Source organism: Thrips palmi, unplaced genomic scaffold (assembly GCF_012932325.1).
Source record: "Thrips palmi isolate BJ-2018 unplaced genomic scaffold, TpBJ-2018v1 HiC_scaffold_16, whole genome shotgun sequence".
Taxonomy (NCBI): domain Eukaryota; kingdom Metazoa; phylum Arthropoda; class Insecta; order Thysanoptera; family Thripidae; genus Thrips; species Thrips palmi.
In genome coordinates this window covers 10,233,241-10,254,682 of record NW_023144625.1, presented here as the reverse complement: position 1 = coordinate 10,254,682, position 21,442 = coordinate 10,233,241, and the positions used below count along the sequence as shown (strand labels likewise).

General features: G+C 38.2%; 6 protein-coding genes across 6 annotated transcripts; 2 read left to right on the top strand and 4 right to left on the bottom strand.

Annotated features, from left to right (window-relative positions):
- Positions 1-32: 32 nt before the first annotated feature.
- Positions 33-3,226, bottom strand: LOC117643118 (serine/threonine-protein kinase pelle-like). Its single transcript, XM_034381801.1, has 12 exons — positions 2,998-3,226; positions 2,805-2,914; positions 2,638-2,722; positions 2,374-2,556; positions 2,100-2,285; positions 1,702-1,851; positions 1,444-1,583; positions 1,170-1,355; positions 949-1,076; positions 721-871; positions 583-636; positions 33-467 (listed from the first exon to the last, which is right to left on the bottom strand). Exons 1-12 carry the CDS (start codon positions 3,098-3,100, stop codon positions 309-311), a joined length of 1,635 nt encoding a protein of 544 aa, XP_034237692.1. The 5' UTR covers positions 3,101-3,226; the 3' UTR covers positions 33-308.
- LOC117643119 (tetratricopeptide repeat protein 19 homolog, mitochondrial) lies at positions 3,210-4,725 on the top strand. The gene is made up of 4 exons (XM_034381802.1): positions 3,210-3,595; positions 3,679-3,941; positions 4,015-4,234; positions 4,315-4,725. Exons 1-4 carry the CDS (start codon positions 3,242-3,244, stop codon positions 4,618-4,620), a joined length of 1,143 nt encoding a protein of 380 aa, XP_034237693.1. The 5' UTR covers positions 3,210-3,241; the 3' UTR covers positions 4,621-4,725.
- Positions 4,615-8,147, bottom strand: LOC117643117. The gene is made up of 6 exons (XM_034381799.1): positions 7,886-8,147; positions 7,624-7,785; positions 7,308-7,555; positions 7,133-7,221; positions 5,317-6,999; positions 4,615-5,229 (listed from the first exon to the last, which is right to left on the bottom strand). Exons 1-6 carry the CDS (start codon positions 7,960-7,962, stop codon positions 4,948-4,950), a joined length of 2,541 nt encoding a protein of 846 aa, XP_034237690.1. The 5' UTR covers positions 7,963-8,147; the 3' UTR covers positions 4,615-4,947.
- A 243-nt stretch (positions 8,148-8,390) lies between these two features.
- Positions 8,391-10,407, top strand: LOC117643120. The gene is made up of 3 exons (XM_034381803.1): positions 8,391-8,611; positions 8,812-9,517; positions 9,674-10,407. Exons 1-3 carry the CDS (start codon positions 8,533-8,535, stop codon positions 9,861-9,863), a joined length of 975 nt encoding a protein of 324 aa, XP_034237694.1. The 5' UTR covers positions 8,391-8,532; the 3' UTR covers positions 9,864-10,407.
- On the bottom strand, positions 10,381-17,351 carry LOC117642992 (NAD-dependent protein deacetylase sirtuin-1). The gene is made up of 2 exons (XM_034381629.1): positions 17,293-17,351; positions 10,381-16,093 (listed from the first exon to the last, which is right to left on the bottom strand). Exons 1-2 carry the CDS (start codon positions 17,349-17,351, stop codon positions 13,648-13,650), a joined length of 2,505 nt encoding a protein of 834 aa, XP_034237520.1. The 3' UTR covers positions 10,381-13,647.
- On the bottom strand, positions 17,008-21,439 carry LOC117642186 (ras-like protein). Its single transcript, XM_034380121.1, has 7 exons — positions 21,253-21,439; positions 20,570-20,618; positions 20,396-20,424; positions 20,223-20,307; positions 20,002-20,144; positions 19,753-19,913; positions 17,008-19,664 (listed from the first exon to the last, which is right to left on the bottom strand). The coding sequence occupies exons 1-7, from the start codon at positions 21,281-21,283 to the stop codon at positions 19,581-19,583; spliced, it is 582 nt and encodes a 193-aa protein (XP_034236012.1). The 5' UTR covers positions 21,284-21,439; the 3' UTR covers positions 17,008-19,580.
- Between the last annotated feature and the right edge of the window lie 3 nt (positions 21,440-21,442).

The window sequence follows — 21,442 nt, the reverse complement described above, 5'->3', positions numbered from 1 at the left end:
AAGAAATGACATTTGAAAGAACATAATTATGATCTGTTGATGAAACAAGTTTATATAAAATCGAATAAGAAAAAAAAAAAAAAAAAACAATTGTTATTGATTAATTTTAGATTTCAATAGAATAAAATTTTAAATATAACAAAACATTATCCAATTGGATCATGTAACAATAGAAAAGAAAAACGTATGATTCACATCATATTCTACAACATCCATCAGGAAAAGAATGACATTACAAGTTTTAAAAGATACACCAGGTACATGTTTAAGGTCGAGTCATTACTGACAGCAATAGGCAAGTTTTCAAATTATGCCATTTCTTCTAGAATTTCTTGAACTGCAGTTAATTCAGTAGAACCTTGCAAGCACGATAAAATTAATGCTTTCCATTTTCCTTTTTCTTTTTTGCTGATCTTTTGACTGACATCAGATTCCATAGAGATTTCTTTGAACTCTTTGAGTTGTTCCTACACACACAAATAGACACAAATCAAGATAAGTTAAAGAGACTACTGGTGTAGGTACACTGAAAACTTAAGTGACAAATAAGTAAACGCTAACAGTACAAAAGTGCGTACTTACTGGATGCTTGTCATATCTATCAGCTGTTTTCCCCGTGACTAACTCTAAAATAATCTGCATGAACAAAGAAAAATTTCCGTCAGTAAATATTAAGAATAAAAAGTATTAAACCCTTACTTTGACTTTCAAATGTCCTACCGTGCCCAGACAGAAGGTCTTTATTTCTGATCCCTCTTGTTGAGGAGGCAAATACATAGCAAGGTACTTAGAATGGTTTCTTTCCATCATACTTGGAAGACAGACATCTGCTACTAAAGGCCCCATTGTATCATCCAGTATTATGTCAGAACTGGAAACAAAGAGAGAGAATGTATCATTTGAAATGTATCAACAATGGCAATACTTGCTAAGAAAAACGACAAGAACCTTTTCACAACAACAGTTTGCTTTCCAAAACATCCTTGCAGATAAATTAATGCTTTAGTTACGCCTAGAGCAATAATTCGTTTCTGCTCCCAGCAAGACGTTGAACCCTCATGAGGTATTGAAAAACCCTGAGAAAAATAAAAATGCATTATGTAATACTAACTTAACACTCAGATCCCCCAACAAGACTCCAAAGAGAAATCCTCACAAAAAAAAATCACCTTATTTTGTAAATGATCATACAAAGATTTCTTCTTTTTGAAAGGATAAATTATACAAGGGTTGTTATCACTGTCGCCTTCAATGAGCATTAACATTTTAAGGACATTTTTATGGCCTTCCAGTTTCTTTCCAAAATCTTCCAATTGGTGTAGCTCTTGAAGGACTTTCCAACGTTGCTTTTCATCCTATAAAAAAAAAAGAAGAAAAAAACAATCAATAAAAATTATTGGAAAAGAAGATTACAACTTGAATATTTTCTATAATTATTATTACTTCAAGCAGCAGTCTCTTCACTGCTACCTCCTTCCCATCATCCCGTATACCAAGGTAAAAACTTCCTTTGCCATTTGGACCAAGACGGTTTTCGTCACTCCATCCATTTGTCATTTTCGAAAGTTCTGTATATGCCATACCTGATATTGAAACAGAATCTGGACATAAATACCATTTTGCTCAAGGCGGAGGATTAAAAAGTTTGTTTCTCCGCATTCCAGCAATGTATATGAAGACGTCCACAGCACATCTACTTACCTCTTGAAATGAAGCCATCTAATTTTTCTTTATTTTCCATTTTCTCTATAATTGAATTTTTATTCCCACACTGTTTATTAGTCACAGAAACATTGTTCTTGACATCATGCCTGTGAGAATACGGCTGTGCATTCATTAAGTTTTCTGCAACTGGATTGAAGATATAAAAAGATAGGATATAAGTTATGTGAGACTGGGCATTACAGTTTTATAGTCTGCCAGCTTGGGGCCAAGTTGACCTCCTTGCACCAATTCTGCATCCCTGTGACAAGCACACCTTCTACCCCCACCCCCCTTTCCACTTTTCCCTCAATTTCTGCAGCTGGGTGGAAAATTTTCTTTAAATGTTCAGTACAGAGAAGATTTTTGAAATTTTGTAAAAACGTGAAGGCACAAACCATAGCATTGCAGTATGTTCATTGCTTCATGGAGGTTCATTGATGCCAGGGCTGCATACAAAAGTGATATTTTAAAATTTCTGTCTGCGAGTAATTGAAAAACTTCACTAGATGGATTGTTTGGAGAGTTCATTTCACACAATTTTATGTGATTATGTGTGAAGCCAGCCTTTTCAAACTTTGCCACTGAAAGGAACGTCAGAGATGCATTATTAGAAACCAATACAATAGAAATACAAATTGAGAAAACTAAAATAGCTTATACTTTACTAACTTAAATGTCGCCATTCGTCATTATGATTCAATACTGCACATAGTTTTGTTCTTTTATCGGCAGGTAGCTGATGTAGATAAACCTCTGTGTGATTCTGTGTCAGACCAACATTATTTCCCGGAGTTATATTTGAGGATGATCGCTTCATGGCACCCTCAACCATTTTTATCACATCTTCCTTGACTGAACACACAGTTTCAATAACATATATTAAAATTTCAGAGGCAAATGAGAAAAGAGATTTTACTGTCATAACTTGCTTACCATGGGGTGCTAGACAATGCATCAGTTTGCGCAGTTTCAACGTTGCACAAATCTTATAAAATGTTGCAATTTTAAGGGATCCATCCTGTTGAAAAAACATCATTAATGTTTTTATCCAAAAAAGAAAGGGTTAAAAGTTTCAGGTATTTGTAGGACGAGATAGTCACCTTAAAATTGTGATGTGTGAGTATATTGAACAATTTGTCAGCCGGAGAAGTTGTGCTCTCCAGTTCTTCAGTAGAGGTGATGTTGATTCTCAAATCAATCAATTTCCCAACTGTAAACGGTGAAACAAATAAATAAAAAGAAAATGGAAAGTAAACTTGACAGTAGGATTTGGACTGTAAGGACTGGACTAACCCAATGCTTCCCACGCACGATCTTCGGCAAGAACTCTGCACACTTTTTCTCGAACTTCCGGCGGCAATTCTTTCAAATATACAAGAGATGCTGGTGGATTCATTGCTCAAATTTAAACTAAAGACAGTAAATTGTGTAGAAAAAGGAACCGAACAGCCCCCCGACTATATTCGCTTGACGTCTGCTTGCTTTGCTTGCTTATTTACACACAAGCAGACAGCATAGAGGGCGCCACCAGGAAAACATGGCGCTATTCAGGCATTGTCTGCTGGGGAAAATCAACTCAATCAGACCCAGTTATGTGCCCTTTTACTCAACATTTATTCCTGAAAGCGCATTTCTCACTAACCGTGAGGCCCTGGGTTGTCTTTGGAATAAATTTTGCGGAGTGACAAATAGTGCTGTCCATGAAGTGTCTCCGCTGAAGGGTACCCATAGAAACGGTGGCAGAAGGAATGAGAAGAAAAGCTATTCCCACTTGAGAATCATGTTTGTGCCTGCTATATTAAAGGGAATTTTTCCAAGTGATGAAACAGAAGAACTGACTCCAGAAAAAAATTTAGTAAATCACATCAAGAGGAGTATATTACTCATGGAGGTGCGATGGGTTATGTAACGTCGTTATCGTCTTTAACAAAACTCATGTAACGTTATGTCACTCAGAAACTTTAAATGTTGCAGAATGGAGAACCACAGAAGGCTGAGCGTCTTTTACATATAGCATTGAAAATGGCCCAGGACATGAAACATGAAAAGGGCATCACATATGTTTATGATACCATGGCTAATTTAGCTTTTGAAAATGGTGAGCATCAAAAAGCTCAAGCTCTTTTTGTGGAGGTGTTGAAAAGATTGATTGGCAGTGGTTTAGCTCAGGATGACATTATTGTTATAAATATCAGTCTCAAAATAGCCGACACATTTTTGACCATGGGCGATTACACGTAAGTACCCATATTCGTTACACAGTCTGATGTATGAAAGTTCTTTTTCTTTATTAAGAACTCCTTTCAACAGGAAGAGTGAGCAAGGATTTCTTTTCTGCTTGGACTCATTAAAGAAGAAAATTACTGAAGGTGCATCCGATGAAGACACACTTATACTCTACACACAGACTTTGGATCGGTACAGTTTATTCCTGCTTCATGTTAAGAGACCAAATGAAGCTGTTAAGTTTCTAGAACTAGCACTGGAAATGGCAGAAACCGTGTTTGGCAACCTGAACAATAAAATTGGAGTAAGTAATATATTGTTGGGAAACGTGATGTAAGCTTAAATGTCAGTTTTCTGGTTTCAACTGCATTCCTTCTTTTGCAGGCTATTTTACTTTCTGACATGGGAGTAATAAAAACATCACTTGGAGAGAAAGAAGAGGCATCGCAATGTTTTGAAAAAGCTCTTGCCATTGCTAATCAAGAAGAAGTTGATACAAGTGCTGCAGTAATTATGGTGAACCGGGGCTTAGCTCTGAAAGAAAGTGGGCTCTCCGAGGAGGCTAGGCACTGGTGTACAATGGGTCAGAATCTTGCAATCAAAGAAAAAAACAAATCTATTCTCAAAGCAGCAGAGGAATGTCTAAAAGCAAATAGTGGAAACAGAAATGAGGGAAGAACCCCATTGTGAGTACTTTCTACTAAATTAATGCTATTTATTTATACATATTGTCACACTGTAATATAACACAAACACAAGTTGTTAAAAGAAATACACAAACATGTAAGATTTTAATTGTTTTCTTTCTTTCAAAGAAAAATTGGAAACCAGTAAACTAATAAGATATGATCACAGCCAGTATTAGATTTCTCTCGAGTAAAACAGAAACCTAATATATATGAACACATTTGACGTGAGAAAACAATGAAACATCATAGTTAAAATTAAAAATCTGAATACAATACTCTAAGTCAATACATGAAATGATATTAATGTAAAACAAAAGCAGGATCTGCTTCAGTCAATGTCTCCAGGACGAAGTTGTCGCTCTCCGTCACAGAGGAATATCCTCATTGCTCTGTACAGTAGATGGACACCAAGCTGCCTTTTTTGACGTGTTCTCCAAGTAGAAGCTGGTCCATAATATTCCCCACTCTTTAAATTAACAATATTGTTAGAGCCAATGGCATCTATCATAGCTGCTTCCCGGGTGAAAGCCTCCACTGGAATTACATTCTGGAAAACATGAAGACACACTACCCCATGTCCATCTTTCCATATGTCAAGAATTCGCTGAATCTGTAAAACAAAGTTCCAAAGATTAAATTAAAAATCATCATTTTTACATGGGTTATAATACTACATCTTAAATAAAATTCAACAAACCTTAGCATTTTGACTTCTTACTATCTCTCTCCTGTTCCAAGAATGAACAGCTTGGTAAAGGTGAGCATATGGCCTTGAGCGTTTACCCTTTCCAATATAAAAAACAGATGAAATGAATTGGCGCCAGGTACTCAAATTCTGAGAAGTCACAGTTGCTGGTAAATTTTGACTAATTCGTGGATCAAGTAACAAGTAGTTGAAAGATGATTTAGCAACTCCTTCTCGCCATCGTCTGTTTGGATCTGGGTTCTCAAAAGGAGCACTCATAAGCATCTCATACTTGGCATAATTCATTATATCAGACTCCCACTCCTCACTATTTAATACTCGTTGCAGCTCAGGTGTGAAGGTTGTTACACATGAAACAGATGATGGGCCACTATTTCTTTTCTTTAAACGGTACAACCGCCGAAGGTACACCTTTTTGGTTGTCGATGTGATTGGTCCAACATCTTCCCCAAGTGATTTTAACTCTTTTCGAAGAGCTATGGAGTCGTATAGAAAACTTGCTGGCACCGATGAAACATCTGAAGCGATAGTGCGTGTATCACTAATTACAGTATGAGGTACAGATACCACACTTTCAGTGTCAGATGGGCTGGGAACATCAACTGGCTTAACCAACAAATGACTTTCAATCAAAACGACACCTGCATCATCATCAGTGTATCGGTACTCTTCGGAAACAATTGTTCCAAAAGAAGTTGTTGATGGCACACTAGAGGGGGCTGATTCAGGGTTAGTAGTGTTCATTGCTTTTAACTGCTTCCTACGAGGAGGGCGTTGTGGTATTTCATTCTGTTTTGATAATGGTAAAACTGGTGGCACTGGCGGTTCTGGAATGATGGGTACTGCTTCCATTCGAAGGTCACCCAAAGCAACAATGGGTAATATCTCACTCCTTGCTAAAGTAGGACCTTCATCACATGTGAAGTATGATTGAGAGTGACTAGAGTTGGGGCTGAGCTCTTCTGAAAAGCAGGACTGACTAGCAATCCATTCTACAGAAGTATCTTGAGAACCATTCAATGGAACAGCGTCCACTTCATCAACAGGGGAATTTTCAAGACTCGATTTGATTTCACAGTCAGCATTTTGATCAGTAGCATTTTCTCCACTTGGAGAATCAACTGATCTTGAAGTAACAAAACTTAAATTCTCACTGATGCAGCTCTTGCTGTCATTCCTGGCCAGAGCAGGAACTGTCACTTGTGGATTACTGCTTTTCAACTTTGCTGCACTCTTTCTTCGAAAATATCCGAAACTTCCTTTCCGCTCAAAGTTGTTTGCTTTACCTGAATCATCTTTTGCACTGTCAAACGACTGTTTCAGCCCATTAAAACGCTTTTTCAATTCAAGAAATAAATTTTTGCGGACATCTGTAGAGGGTTTAGGTGCACTTTTTGAAGGCTGTGCATTTGCAGGAGCCAGGTTGTTTGCACCAAAATCCACATTTTTGGGAGTCATTACTTTAGAGGATGTTATATTAGGTGTCTTGCAGACAGGGCTTCCATTCAGAAGAGTCTCTTGGTTGTAGACTAAATCAGAACAATTCAGTGGTTTGTGGTGAGTAGGAGTGCTTGTGACAGGAGTAAACTCCTTGTGACACCATTGGCGAACATATTCCTGGGTTTCAAGTGGCTCTATGTTCCAGCCACAGCCATTATTCCCTTTTTTAGGTCCCTGGATAACAAAGAGCACCTTTCAATTATTCATTGATAGTAAAAGACATATTGTCAAACAAAAAAGCTACGAAGAAACACACAAAAACACTGTGTGTATAATAACTATTCAAGAAAATTAAAAAGTGTCTTACAGGAACAGGAGAAAGGATAGGGTACATATTGTTTTGAGGAGACGCTGCATATTCAGCCTGCATTTCACCAGCATTTACCACAATTGTTTCTAAAACATATAAAAATACAAGGCTATTTTGTTTAGTCCATTCTGTTGGTTTATATGTTTAAAGAAAAGGCAGTTTTAAAGCTTACCTAAATTCATATTGAAACGTTGAGTAGGGTGAACTCCACTATGTCTGTGACGTCTGTCCATTAATTGATAACGTTGGAGAATAAGGGCTGCTTCCCAATGTTTTTCTTTCAATGCTAAATGCAATGGAGTGCGGCCTTCTTCGTTATCGCGTAGGGATGGATCTCCTCCGCAAGAAAGAAGAAGAACTAAAAGACCCGTTCTTCCCCATACAGCAGCCACATGTACTGGCGTAAGACCATCTTCACTTCTGAAAAGGACATTGTTTTAGAACAAGCAACGACAGTCATCAGACAACTTTCACAATGAGAAACCTACCTGACATTAGGGTTTCCATTGCGTTGCAGAAAGGCTCGTGTTGCTTCCTCAGCAAAATAGGCACAATCAGAGCCAATGACAAGGTGAAAGGGACTTACACCTTTTTCTGGGATTACAATGTTTGGGTCAGCCCTGTTGTGATCCAACAATCTGAAAATGTCTCTGCAAAAAAATAATAATAATAATAATAACAATGGTAGTTGTGTCAGGCAGCGGAAAAAAGGATATTACAAATTCAGGAGGTTTTGAGTGTTGTACTTACTGAATGTTTTGTTCTTCAACTGCCTCAAACAATTGTAATGCCAAGGACTCCTTGGTCTCATAACCCTTAGGGCTCATAGTTATTATGAGCACCCCTGCCTTAGAAAACAGAGAAAGTTAAAGTCTAAAGAGGCCAAACAAGGCCTTAAAATTCCACTGCATATCCCATTGCACTTCTTTTAAATGCTGTCATGGTTCCTTGAACCTGCTGACGTCTGATGTCGGTTTCTAGGGAGCTGAACACAAAACTTTCACAAATTTCAAATCTAGTGGTGGACAGTTGACAAGAGATGTTATGAAAAATAAAGGCTGCGAAAGAGAAAGATGTTTGTGTACAGTCACGATAATGACATTGTAAATGTTACTTTCCTCCCAAAGTACTTGTCCTTTCTCTTCCAAAAATGGTCAAACGATAAATATGTGCACCCTTTGGATAAAATTATCCTTAAAATAGCTTTTTAGTCAGTTTACGGTTAGGTTGATCAATGATGACAGGACAGCTCCCAGCTCCCCAGTGAGCCCCTTCAAGGCCGCGTCGGCTGGCTGCGTTGTCTGTCTAGCACAGCAACAGCAACACCAAAACACCAGCTGCCTGTCCTGTGTTGTAGATTTTCTCCCCTTTTGAAACTGACCGAGTACATTACTACCATGGCTCTTCGTTTGCACCAACTTCTGCTGCAACGAAGAACTCTAAATCTTTCTTCATTCTGCCGCTCAAGTCACATTGGTTAGTACTTTACCCTTTTGGACATGACCACAATGACAACTGATAATAATATCAGTTATAATTAATACTGAAAATTTGTATCATTTTGTTCGATTGTGTGAGTATTTCTGTATGAACCATCTCCCTTCTCCTCTTGCCTTTCACTTTTCTTCCTAACCCATCAGTCTGTTTTGTTTACAATGGTCTCCCGTTATTTACAGGAACGAAGGATTTCGAAAAGCTGCAGATTCTAAAAAGATGCTCCCAGGATATTCACTTAACAACAGCATCGTCATATCCAGATGCTAAGGATATACCCCTTCCAACCAATGTGGAGGACATAAATGCCATTGAAACTGGTCGTTTTTCCCCTCAAAGAGCTCGTGATATCACGGGTGATGTGATAATCACTCAAAGCTCTTCAAGCAAACCTACTGTCAAGCAGGATCTCTCTGCAGACAGTTTTCTTCAAAGTTATGACTGCACAGGAACAGTCAGTTTAAATTCTGCAATGCAGACAAATGTGCCTGATCCCTACACTGCTAAAGGAAAGTCTTCTCACCTCAATATGCCTGGGGGTGAATGGGCACGGTCCGACAAGTACGTTGCTCAGGATCTTCAGAATTCCCACTATACCAACATCAAAGAAACTGATCCTGCAGCACGTGCTGCCACCACCCTTCATGGGAAAAAAGGTACCTATCTAAGCTCAGGACTAATCCATGCACTAGGGCAAAGTTGTCAGCTTCGCCACTTTAGTTCAGATGTAAAATCACCTCCAAATAGTGAAACCGAAGCAGATCCTAAAAAGATGGACAAAGTCTCTCTACTCAAGAAAGCAATAAAGGATTATGGAGCTACAGTGATTGTGTTCCATGTTGGCATTTCACTGATTTCACTTGGTGGCTTCTATCTGGCAGTCACAAGGTTTGTATATCATTTAGTAAAGCCCCTCCCAAGGAAAATTTCAGGACCACAGACCATAGTTTTAAATTAAGATCAATAGGAGTCCATTTCATTTTTTCAGATTTGCCTCATATTGTTACATTATCTTGATATGCTTCTTCCTTTTTTTTGTTTCAGTGGTGTAAACATGACTGGCTTTTTCTCAACAACGGATCTTTCATCAGAGGTTGCAGGGGAAGTGGGTGCTTTTGTCGTTGCCTATGCTATTCACAAAATGTTTGCTCCAGTTCGTATAAGTATTACATTATTCAGCACACCGTTTATTGTTCGTTATTTAAGAAAAGTTGGTGTTTTAGCTAAACCTTAGGAGTAGTCAATGGTATGCTGCTGCTCTTGCTAGATTCTTGAATATTTTTTATGCAAATTTCATCCAAATTTTGTTTTATCCTACAGTATATTCTTATGATGAAGAGGTCAATTTCAGACTTTTTAGGCCGAAAATTACTTCCATTGTGTTTTATGGTTTAACATATGTGGCTGACTTCTCTAGGCGAGTTCTCACTCATTAGTCTAAAAATAGATGTGAATGGTTGTGAACCCGCCCTGTTAGTTGTTCCTTTTGCCTAGGAGTAAAGGCTCTTTTTGTTGTTTTTTTATCATTCCTGTTGGTACTGTGTTTGAAACTGCTTTAGCTGATGCTGAGTCCTTGAGCATCTTCTGGCTGTGTGAAATGTGATGAGAGCTGATACTTTGTTACTGTGTGAAACTTTTGTTTGTTTTTATAGTGCTTCATGCACATGTTTGTGTAGTTAAAAAAGAAGAATTTCACTTAAATTTTTTAAACTGCATTGGTTGTGGGTAAAGTATAAAATTTTGTAACACAATTTTCAATAAAAACATGTTTATTTCCAGTGCTTTATAATGTGAACAATCAAACACCTTGTCATACTAGGTCTCAGACATTCAATCATTTATCGAAACACATAAGAAGAAATTTGACAGGCAAAACTGGAGGCATTCCGAAACAGTCATTTGAGAATCAGGTTAGTCGAGAGTAAAGTACATCATAATTTTATCACAAACAATTGTCAACTAATAATGCACTGGAAACTGTACTGTAGCTACAATAATATGCATATAAATTAAAGAAATATTTTATGAAGATACGAAAATGCAGCTTACAACCTAAAACTTTTTCCAACAATACTTCTGCATAGTTCATTATGAATGAAAACAATTGTGACAACCACATTTCAAGACATCAATGCTTTGGACAACTCTTCCTACTAAAATCCATTTTGCATTGAAAAGCTACATAAAACAAATCTCCCTCATAAAAATAGATCAAGAAACAAAGTTAGTGATTGTACATTTATGACCAATTATTACTACAATTTCGGTTTAAAAATAGAATACACAGTATGTACAGATTGCATTGTGTGTTCAATAGTTGGATTCATAAAAACAAAATATATGCATTTAAAAAAAATCAATAAAGTTACTGGTGGCTGGCAAACAAACAAAAATAAAATAAAAAACAATTAAGAATTTTTGAACTTCTTGTATCAGAATTATTAATAGCTGGTGGAGAACAATTATACCTTTGGTCAAATATGGTTGAAGATAGATTGGTTAAGTTCAATGACAAATCCCAAGCACACAGTTCAGGACCAGTTGCTACCTGTTGAGGTACCTCTTTCATGCATTACTTCAATTCTATTACTCTCCTCTTAAGGTAGACCCCTACCCTGGACGGAAATATACAATATTAGGGTACATACTTGGCTATTAACTTTTAAACATCTTCAATGAACACGTCCTATGCAACATAAAATAGCAACAGCATTACCAACATTCTCCAGAAAAACCAGTGCGCTATAGAAACCACAACAATGGTAACAAGAACAACACAAGATTTGCATGCAACTGTTAATTAAGAATACACAAGCATGTGTGGCAAAAACAAAATGAAACGACTCATATGCTATTGGTGGATGTTACACCAATATGTCACACATGGTAGGAGAATTCTAACCACAGACATTAAGGTATACACACAAGTTGGCCAAATTACATTGAAGTTGAAAAGATCCTCACATGAGACTTAACAGAACAGATTGTCATACATTAAGCGGACTTGTAAGGGTCTCAAAGAATACACTGAAATGAAGCATTCACATTAACAGGCAATACTTCATAAAAACTTTATATTGCTATAGTGCTGACTGATGTTACGACAATGGAAGCAAGAAACCTAAGAAATTAAATGCAACCTAGTCACTTAATTCTCCACATAAAAATAAAAGGAGACAATTTCAGGTGAGCTTTTCCATGCACTATGAAACACATGCTCGCTTGCTCCCGCGCGCATTCGCTCACACACTCACACATGCACACACACACACACACACAAGCATTCAGTCACTCAAAATAAAGTGAACAACTAAACTATCTATTTGAGAAAGAACATCCATACTTGTATTAATGTATTTACACAAATATTACTTAGCTGCACTGCAGCATTCCATACTTATAAAGGTAAGCCAGAGAGCCCTACTGAGATCTTAAATGGGACAAAGCCCAAGTGTGCAAAGGAAACAAAATTAAAATATGCTATTACAGTTTGATTGAAATTATACAAGAATTTATAAAATTACCCGACAATTGCATAAAGTACATGTACCTTCACTCCATACCAAAACCAGTACAAATATGTTCCTTATCGAAGGAACAATCATGGTTGCTTAAGTCAGCAAACCCAATATTTAAATATATATGAATCAACTCTTCCGTACCATTCTACGGCAGATCAACAAACGCCTCTGCAAACAATTTCAATGCAGATGTAAATATATTTCTTTAGGAAGTAACATAGCAGTCTACTGCCCTTCAAAGGCAGCTTCAAAATGATAATTGAAACTGCAGCATCAACACAAGGATAGCGACAATGACCCGTGTCGGGCCAAATTTCTCCATTTCAACAATAATGAAAGATATAATACACACTGAGAAGAAATTCATTCTTTGACTTATAAAATGTGTTAACTCAAGACATAAAGAGCACCTTCAGTTGCAAACTTTATACAAAAACTCTTTAAGTCACCAACCCAATATTGGATCAGTATATTTTGTACTATAGATGAACTACAGAAATTTATAATGTACAAAAACAATCACAACAAAAAGTGAATAATTGTCAGCAAACTAAAAAAATTAAAGCTTTAGTAGAATGTGAGGACTGCCACTAAGTGTTAAAATATTTTAAGAAAATAAAGAGGGGATGGACAAAGAAAGCGGTACCGAGAGGGGGAGAAAGACAAAACTATGACCTCTTTAATGTTGTGATCTCAAGAATAAAAATTAATGTAGCACTATCAAAAATTTACCAGTTTTTGAGTCAATGAAACAAGCTTAATCTAAAATGGCACAAACAAAACCCCTCAACAGAAATTAGAAAACATCATTAATTCAAGCAAGCAATTAAGTCCAAAAGTTAAAGTAGATTTTCTAGGATTTTGAAACCAGACTGGCAGCCCTTAAACAAAAATAAGAATTGCAACAATATGGTATTGCAAAAAGAACAGGTTCAGTCAACCAAGCCACAAACCAGAAGAACAAAAAAATCAATCAAAACTATCAGCAAGCATTGAATTTTTGTACTTGTTTCAGACAATGGCAGAAACAATGAACACCAAAGAGTAACAAAATCAAGCTACTTGGGAACACTATGACAGGCGTATTTCCACTGATAAATGCTACTACATTGCAATGCCACTTCAAAATAATACAAAATCAAACACGCAGACAGCAATCTTTGAAGGCCAACACAAATACAAATCCAATACAAAATTATGAAACAATTGAACAAATAAAATTTAATTTTTTGAAATTGTGGAAAAGAAAAGTTGATAATGAATTTAACAAGTCAATAAATATGCAAAAAAAGGGGAAGTTCATGAGGAAGAAACAATATTCCAAAAACTTCAGAAGATCAATAGGAAAAATGTTACTGGCTTTTGATTAAATAAAATAGACAGCTATATATGTACAAATTATAGTTAATTAACAAGTAACTGCACGAAACATGAGTCGCACAAAGCGCTGTACACACAAGAATAACAACAATTTTCCAAACAAAGAAGAATAACAAGTTAATGCACTGAGTCACAAGACTTGACAGAGGAGGGAGCATTGCATTCAGTCTGCTGAGTCATTGGTTCAGCCTTTTCACAATCATTTTCAGTTTCTTGCTCTTCAAAACTCTCATCGGTGGAATCATGAGAATCACTACCAGACTCACTATCAGTGTCACTGTAGTTGGACCTTTCCACAAACACCTCAGCTCCAGGAAATATGTACCTACTTGGAGCCACAAAATGGAAGCAATTAACAGGAAGACGCGATGCAATGCTTTCTTTTGCTTTGTTCCATGAATTACTTGTTAAATCACTTGTCGACTCAGTATTTGTGTCCCTCTCCTTGTCTACACTACTATCAACACTGTTGCAGCTATCTCCGATTCCAGAGTCTCTTGTGGAATCAAGTGACAAGTGTCTTTCTTTGGCTGACCCAGGGACACCAGAGACAGACATGCCACTATTGGCAACACAAGCAGCAATTCTTGACTCCAATTCTGCATCAGCTTCTTTAATATCACACGATGATCCAGCTTCAATGTCAATATCTGGTGTTGAGTCAACTGACATGTGTCTCAGCTTTACCTCACCTTCAAACTCGTTCTTCTCAGTGGCCATAGCATGATCTTCCAGTGCACTTAAAACTTCTTCATTTGATAGTTCCACAACAGGAATGACACCAGCTTCAGGGATAACTTCTTTTAAGACTCTGTTGACATCTTCAGCTGAGGATAAACTGACTCCAATGTCCGTCTCTAAGGCTTTGACAGACTTGTTGGCATCTTGACTTTTCAGAGAATGGACTAGGTCCCTCTCACTGGCCCTATCAACCGATGAAGGAAGAAGATTTCCGGCTTCTGACAGTACTGGTTGACTACACAGCTCTGACCACCCATCTTCTAAGAGGTGGCACAGCTGATTTACAATTACATCACCATCTCCCAACAATTCCACATCAAACCGTAAGTGCGGCAATGGCTCTCGATTGATTAAAATCTGAGGAACATGGGCAGGGATGGAGTTTGGAATCAGTGCAACCGGCCGTACCTTCAGTGAGGAGCCGATGACAATCAACAGGTCACAGACATCTTTGTCAGCAGCCATTGCATCATGGAAAGCTTCTGGTAAGCCCTCTCCAAAGAAAACAATGTCTGGTTTCATTATTCCTTTGTTGAATAAGGAACTGTAATCTGTGTTGCTCCCTGAGGAGCAGGATTCTGAGAGCCCCGAGTGGAAACATTTTGGACAATAAGGTATCTTCTGTTGCATAATATTTTCCCGAATCTCTTCTGCAGTGACTTTGTGCTTACATCTAGTACAAGATGCATTTGAAAAGGACCCATGACACTCAATTACATTTTTGATACCTGCGACATGCTCCAAAGTATCAATGTTTTGAGAATAGTTTCGCAGTAATTTTCCGTGCTCTTCAATTTTCTTGATAAACCTGTGACATGCTGATGGTTTAAACTGGCCTGGATATATCTCTCGAGCAAATTTGAAGAATGGACGTGGATCTTGACTGAAATAATTTATATCAAACATAGCCTGTGGATCTGGTAAATCAGGAAAATCAACAGCTAATCTTGAATAAATTCCATCTCGACTTCTAAAATCTGGAATACCGCAGGAAACAGAAACGCCTGCGCCAGTGAGGACAATGATACGACTGCAACTTTTTATCAGCCCAACAACATCTTGCAATGTGTTGATATTCCGGAGTTTAGATCTTCTTGGAGGCACACTCATCATGTTGACAATTATCTTCCAAAGCGTCATGTCATCCATGTCGACGGGAATGTCAGTAGGGTCTGCTCCTAGGTGGTTGAGGATTTCCCTGGGCTTGACACCCGTCTGGATTTGCCGCTGCACCCAAGTCATAGGGCCCACCACGGGTTTCCAACCTTGCCCACTCATATCTGACAATCCACTAATGGAAAGGCTGCTCACAGTAGAAGAAACTTCGTCCCGATCGTCGTCAGCATCTCGGTCCTGGTCCTCAACCTCCTGTTGGACATCTTCGTCGGCGACCCCAGCAGACACAATCCCGATGCCGATGTCAAATGTTGAAGGCTGTGGCTCATCGGGCCCGCTAGGCCTACCAGGCGAAAGACTAGACCTAGGCCTGAACCGAGGGTCCCCGCCAGCTAAAATACCTTGGTGCGGGCCCATCCCTGGATCAAACCCATCTTGGCTGGGCTTAACAGATGCAGGGACACTCCCGATGCTTATTTCAACGCTTGAATCCGATAAAAGATCCGTATGGTCGAGTTTTAGCCGTTTTGCTGGGGACGAATTCACTTGCCTATCTGTATCCGACGCCATTTCGGAGCACTTTTTCCTTCCAATACCAACCTCGGCAACGCGAACGTCTCCGCGGGGCCACAGCCATCTTGCGCGGGCTCGCGCGGGCTCCACCGTCGGCGCGGGAGACGGTGCGCGGAAAACATGGCCAAAAGTGCTAAGATGTGTTTCAATGCACGTTGGAAAATTAAATTGCGGAATCTAAATAAAGTGCGGTCAGTGAAAAGCTTGTCGATAAGTCCACAGTATAAAAAATGGCAGGGCTGCATCTTAGGGGGTTAGTGGGACAGTTGGCTATGAATCTGGTGAGAGCGACGCGGAAGCGCATGCGCAGAAGCATTAATACACCTCCACCCACTTTCCTCCCACTCCCTTCCCACCTAAAATCTCCTTTCCGCCGCTTGGCGGCTTGGCCTAAGGCTGGGACTTCGCAAGGTGGTCTCCAAAACTGTGAACCCAGTACATCCTTTTCCACCCTTTCTTACTGTTTCCAGTTTCCGCAGCGATACAGACCATTCAGAATTGACAAGCTGCCACTGTGCCGGATGGGAGGGGGACCCTAATGGGAGGGGGTGGGAGGGGGCGTGCGATGTTCGGCACAAAAGGCATTCCACTCCACGAAAGTCTAAAATAATGAATACTAAATCAACAAGTGAGTCCCTAAGCACTCATATTTTGTTAAATATGTTGGCAAAAACAAGTAGCATCAAGTTGAAGACAGCAAAGAGGAGGATGAGAAGGAAGAGGGGGAGGGAGGGGGAGGGGCGGCGAAGGAGGGGGAAGACAATTGTATTATGATGGGGCTGCTCGAATTGCAACCCAACTTGAATCCCGAGTTGAATGGTGATGTGTGTTTTCAGTTTTTTCCAGAGTGATGTCAACGACAACGTTCACAAAACAACAACAAAGGCTTTGTTTTGTTCGGCATCACTAGAGGCCTACCCCTCACATGTACGCACCGCGTGCAGCGGCTGTCCTGTCACTACCGGGACCCACCCCTAACCGGTATCGGCCCGGGGAAGTCAAAGTAAGCAGTGTGCGAGGTCAGGTCAGAGAGGAAAATCAAAACGATAATTGTTCAGACTCATTTATAAGAAAGGATATTTTATACAGAAAAGGTCACACCTCATTCTCGAATGCTCACCACTCAAGGAACAAATTTCTGCTTTCAAATCAAAACAAAACCAACATTTACAGAATAGCAATATAAGATTTTTAAAAAAGGTCCGAAACATACTCTGCAGAATTTATGAAAATTTTGAAACACCAATACTATTGCCAGCCAACTACCGAAATTTTTTTTTAAAAGTATACTATTGTAGTGATGATTGGACACGTCATATTGTGAAAACAGACCTGAAGGAGTTTGTGAACAGCCTCAAATTACTCTCATTGAGGTATGTCACAAACAACATATCGTTGTAGGCAAAAAGAACAAAGCAAAAGAAGAGTATGTTTCATCAATGTTTCCTTTCGTAGTTGAAGAACTTTAGAAATAAAAACACAAAAACTTATGTTGCAAGAAATATAACACCTTGGAGGATAAAGCTTCGACGAACACACAGCTTCTGGTTTTCATAAGGAAAAAATGAACATTCACACAAATGAACAGCCAGACACATGCATACATACATACACTCACTAACACACAGATGATTATTGCTAGCACAACAAATGAACTGATCACAACACTTCATCCTTATAATACTAAATTTAAAAAAGAAAGAAAAAGAAACAAAAATATTGAAAGAAAATAGATGCACAAGAATTTACTCAGCAAATCTCAGGGCAGTCAACAAAGTCATATCAAAGACAAGTTAATTCATAAAATATTTTGCCTCACATTTAAACAATGGAGCAGAGGCACAAACATAAAAAGAAATAAATTGGAGGAAAATCATATACACTGAGTCAAAAGGTGTACATTTAATCCACAATATGATAGGGCCGGGTGTAACCGTATCACAATGAGAAATGCAAACAAACAGTTTTATATTAAAATACAGTAAGTAGTTAAGCTGGAATCACAAAGCACCCATTATATATTGTCTTTTAATACAATCTGACTGGAGGGAAATGAACAAGTAGCATTATTGGTTGAACACATGCAAATGTTTATTAAAAAGAATAAATTTTCTTCAAAAATAAAAATTTTCAAGGATGAATAGTTAAAAACACGGCACATACTAAGAACAAGAGATATTACCCTGACCCTGACAGCAATACAAAAAGATTTTTTCTACCACAAAAAAAAATTACAACAGTGAGACAAAATGTCTGTCATGAAAAGTAATAATTGAAGGATATTCCTCACAAACCAAGTGAAGATACAAGATTGTAAATATACTCGATAAAATTTACCAAGACCATTCAGAATGAAAATGGAAGGTTTCAATATGATTCACAACCTGAATCCTTGTTAACTAGTTGGCCTCTGAAAGTTGACATAGAGAAGTGGTCACTGCAGATAAACAAAGGAAGGTGGCTAAACAAAGAAACATTGCTGTTAGAAAATTTACAAATATGTAAGAGTCTACTAAAACAACGTGAAATCCACATTTTGAAAGAAAATGATTTGAAGCTTCATTAAAGTGATGCTGAGATCAGCATCAATAGCTGACTAGAAAGAACATGAGGAATACCCTCCAATCGATAACTATCAGTATTTGAATATTGTAAGATAACTCAAAGAGATTTTTCTGAGCAAGTACCTCTTAAAGTTGAAAGGTTGTGGCAAAGGATGTGAGCCTACTTCTAGAAGCTTTCCCTATGCTTCAACTAGTCAGTCAGAGATACATGTGGGGATTACAGTTTTCTACAGATTTTCAGTCCACTTAAAAGGAATATATAATTAGTAAAAATATAATACTCCAAACAGTAACACATGGTAATTTGGCAATGTATGCCAACTTTTCTCACTATTACCTAATAATGCAGACTATACCCACAAAACAAAAAGTAAAGTCAAGTCACATGGCAGGAAAATTCCACTTGAATTAAAAATGCTAAAAACAGTGGCAACTTGCATTCCACACAAACATGTCAAATCTGAATCATTTACTTAATGGAATAACAATCACCACCTTGCTGGAGAATTCAGTCAACTCATCAAGCCGCATCAAGCAGACCAGAAATGCACATAATCTACACACCATGTCCGCAAACCACAGTTTACAACTTGCCCCACTGGTCAAAATGAGTGATCAGGAATAATAACAAACATTCCAGCAGATTGAGATGACGCCTTTCAAGATAGCTTTAAAAGCCCTTAATGAGCACTACAAAGAGAGGGGAGGGGGGAGGGGGTCAATATAATGCAGCCATTTCCATCCCATCCACTGAAACATTATTATCCTAATGAAGAAGAAAAAAATCAAGGGCACCTAAGTAAGTATACCTCCAAGTAAAAAAAAGCATTCAAACAGAGCAGGTGCTACTTTTCAATGGGCTCTTTCGCTCCTTTGCACATCAAAATTCAGTAAAATTTATATCTTCCAGGTAACGATTCCACAAAAAAAACTTAACTTGGCTAAAGAGGGAAGGGGGAACAAGAGAAGTTGAAAGTACCAAATATTTTGCCACACACGTATCTGAAAAAGAGCTGCTAGATAAGAGATGGCAGTGACAAAATAAAAGCGGAAAATTCACAACAAAGTACAGTGTTTCCTCCTGTTCAGATTGATGCTTATTAAACTTTTCTTTTGTTTGGGTTTCCCACGATGCTCTTTCTGTAATTAAAAGAAAAATGAAGAAGGTATGAGAAATTATCTTTAAGCCCTGTGTCATAAGAGTAAGGCAGAGATCTACAAAACTTACATCTTTCCTGATTTCTCTGACCAAAGTGTAGAAGGCGTCATCCACACCCTGCCTTGTTTTAGCCGATGTATCAACAAATGGTATGCCGTATTGTTTAGCTACTTCTTGAGCTTGGTTCATTTCTACTGCTCTTGCAGGCAAATCACATTTGTTTCCAACCACTAGAAAAAATATACAATATAAATTGTTTTCTAAATTCACATTTTGATTTCAGAAACAACAGATAAATGATTGTTGATGGATACTTACAAACCATAGGCACCTCCTCTGCATCCTTGACTCTTTTAATTTGCTCACGGTACATGCTGATGTCTTCAAAGGATTTGGCATTGTTAACAGCAAATACCAATAAGAATCCTTCACCAGTGCGCATGTATTGATCCCTCATAGCACTAAAATATGATAAGATGAAAAGCATTAGACTTGGCAAAATATGAATACTTTGACAAAAAATTCAAGCCAAAACTTACCTGTACTCTTCCTGTCCTGCAGTGTCTAATATATCCAAGAGGCATGTTTCTCCATCGATCACAACTTGCTTGCGATAAGAGTCCTCTGTAGCACAAAAACCAATGAAGTTGCTATTAAGTAATCACACTACAAATTTTATTAGAAATAATTTACAAAGACTATATTCCATTACCTATAGTTGGGTCATATTCATCAACAAAGCTGGAAAAAAGAAAAAAAAAATACAATTAAAGATCAGCTCAGCCACATCTACATCTTCAAGATTTCAAGCATAGCATTCGATGCAAATTTAAATTGATTGCATCACTGACTACTAAGTTAACAAGACTAGTGGAACAGTACTCACTGGTTCTGAATAAGCTGAATGGTAAGGGCACTTTTACCAACACCTCCAGCTGTACAGACAAGAAAAATGGAAATTTGAAATCAGGCATATAAAAACAAATTTAAAAAAAAATTGCGTTTAGACAGGAGTTGAACGGAGGAATCAGTTCAATGGCCAGGATCACACTGAACAAAATAGAACCAACTGTTCAAATAATTACTGAGTTTTAATACTAAACGTCACAAAAACATATTGGGAAGAGAAACAAACTGGAAACTGGATACATTCCATTCAGCCCTCAACAGGTGACATTCTAAGGTTAGCAACAGGTGATCAAGGGGTTGAAATCCTGAGCACCTAAGTTAGTCTATGAAACACGATAGCAAGTAGACGATCGAATTAATTCTTCACGAAAATATATGCAACCAGGAATTGCATCAAAGAGGGATCCGCCGATTCAATTATCTTTCTTTTTCTTTGGTCGATACAACCGTGCAACATTGCACATTTTGATGCTAGAGATGAAGCCAAGACAACGGTAGTTGAGGGTGGGTTTAGAGCCGAAGAGGCGATGAAAATTCGTGGTAAAAATCACTCTCCATCACTCGCATGCGCGTTGAGGTAGTTTAGGAAACTTTTAACGCCGTAGAAAGTTTCCATTGTTCTAAAACATACATGTTCAGGGGCGTGTCAAGTTTACTCACCTCCAACAACAACAAGTTTATATTCCGTCATCGTACTGCTTTACGACAGATAATCAGTCAGATCGACACTGTATCCCAAGTTCACAGCATAAAGGCGTATCCAATACTTGGCTGTACGAATCAAGCAAATGCCAAACTGGATTTGCGGCAGACGCAAGTCACATCGTTCGGCCCCCAAATGCCCAAATTA

Bases quoted from the DNA above. Each gene is read 5' to 3' on its own strand.
- LOC117643118 (XM_034381801.1), bottom strand. From the start codon at position 3,100: ATGAATCCACCAGCATCTCTTGTATATTTGAAAGAATTGCCGCCGGAA. The intron at 2,723-2,804 runs GTGACTATCTCG...TTTTTTCAACAG, and splicing joins TCACACATCACAATTTTAAG to GATGGATCCCTTAAAATTGC. The intron at 1,852-2,099 runs GTTTGTGCCTTC...TCTTCAATCCAG, and splicing joins GAACATACTGCAATGCTATG to TTGCAGAAAACTTAATGAAT.
- LOC117643119 (XM_034381802.1), top strand. From the start codon at position 3,242: ATGGCGCTATTCAGGCATTGTCTGCTGGGGAAAATCAACTCAATCAGA. The intron at 3,596-3,678 runs GTGCGATGGGTT...TAAATGTTGCAG, and splicing joins GGAGTATATTACTCATGGAG to AATGGAGAACCACAGAAGGC. The intron at 3,942-4,014 runs GTAAGTACCCAT...TCCTTTCAACAG, and splicing joins TTGACCATGGGCGATTACAC to GAAGAGTGAGCAAGGATTTC.
- LOC117643117 (XM_034381799.1), bottom strand. From the start codon at position 7,962: ATGAGCCCTAAGGGTTATGAGACCAAGGAGTCCTTGGCATTACAATTG. The intron at 7,222-7,307 runs GTAAGCTTTAAA...TATATGTTTTAG, and splicing joins ACGTTTCAATATGAATTTAG to AAACAATTGTGGTAAATGCT. The intron at 5,230-5,316 runs GTTTGTTGAATT...TTTGTTTTACAG, and splicing joins TAAGAAGTCAAAATGCTAAG to ATTCAGCGAATTCTTGACAT.
- LOC117643120 (XM_034381803.1), top strand. From the start codon at position 8,533: ATGGCTCTTCGTTTGCACCAACTTCTGCTGCAACGAAGAACTCTAAAT. The intron at 8,612-8,811 runs GTTAGTACTTTA...CGTTATTTACAG, and splicing joins CTGCCGCTCAAGTCACATTG to GAACGAAGGATTTCGAAAAG. The intron at 9,518-9,673 runs GTTTGTATATCA...TTTTTGTTTCAG, and splicing joins TTCTATCTGGCAGTCACAAG to TGGTGTAAACATGACTGGCT.
- LOC117642992 (XM_034381629.1), bottom strand. From the start codon at position 17,351: ATGTTGTTTGTGACATACCTCAATGAGAGTAATTTGAGGCTGTTCACA. The intron at 16,094-17,292 runs GTCTGTTTTCAC...AACACATCTTAG, and splicing joins CTGTTCACAAACTCCTTCAG to CACTTTTGGCCATGTTTTCC.
- LOC117642186 (XM_034380121.1), bottom strand. From the start codon at position 21,283: ATGACGGAATATAAACTTGTTGTTGTTGGAG. The intron at 20,425-20,569 runs GTGAGTACTGTT...TCTTTTTTCCAG, and splicing joins ATTCAGCTTATTCAGAACCA to CTTTGTTGATGAATATGACC. The intron at 20,145-20,222 runs GTAAGTTTTGGC...ATCATATTTTAG, and splicing joins GCAGGACAGGAAGAGTACAG to TGCTATGAGGGATCAATACA.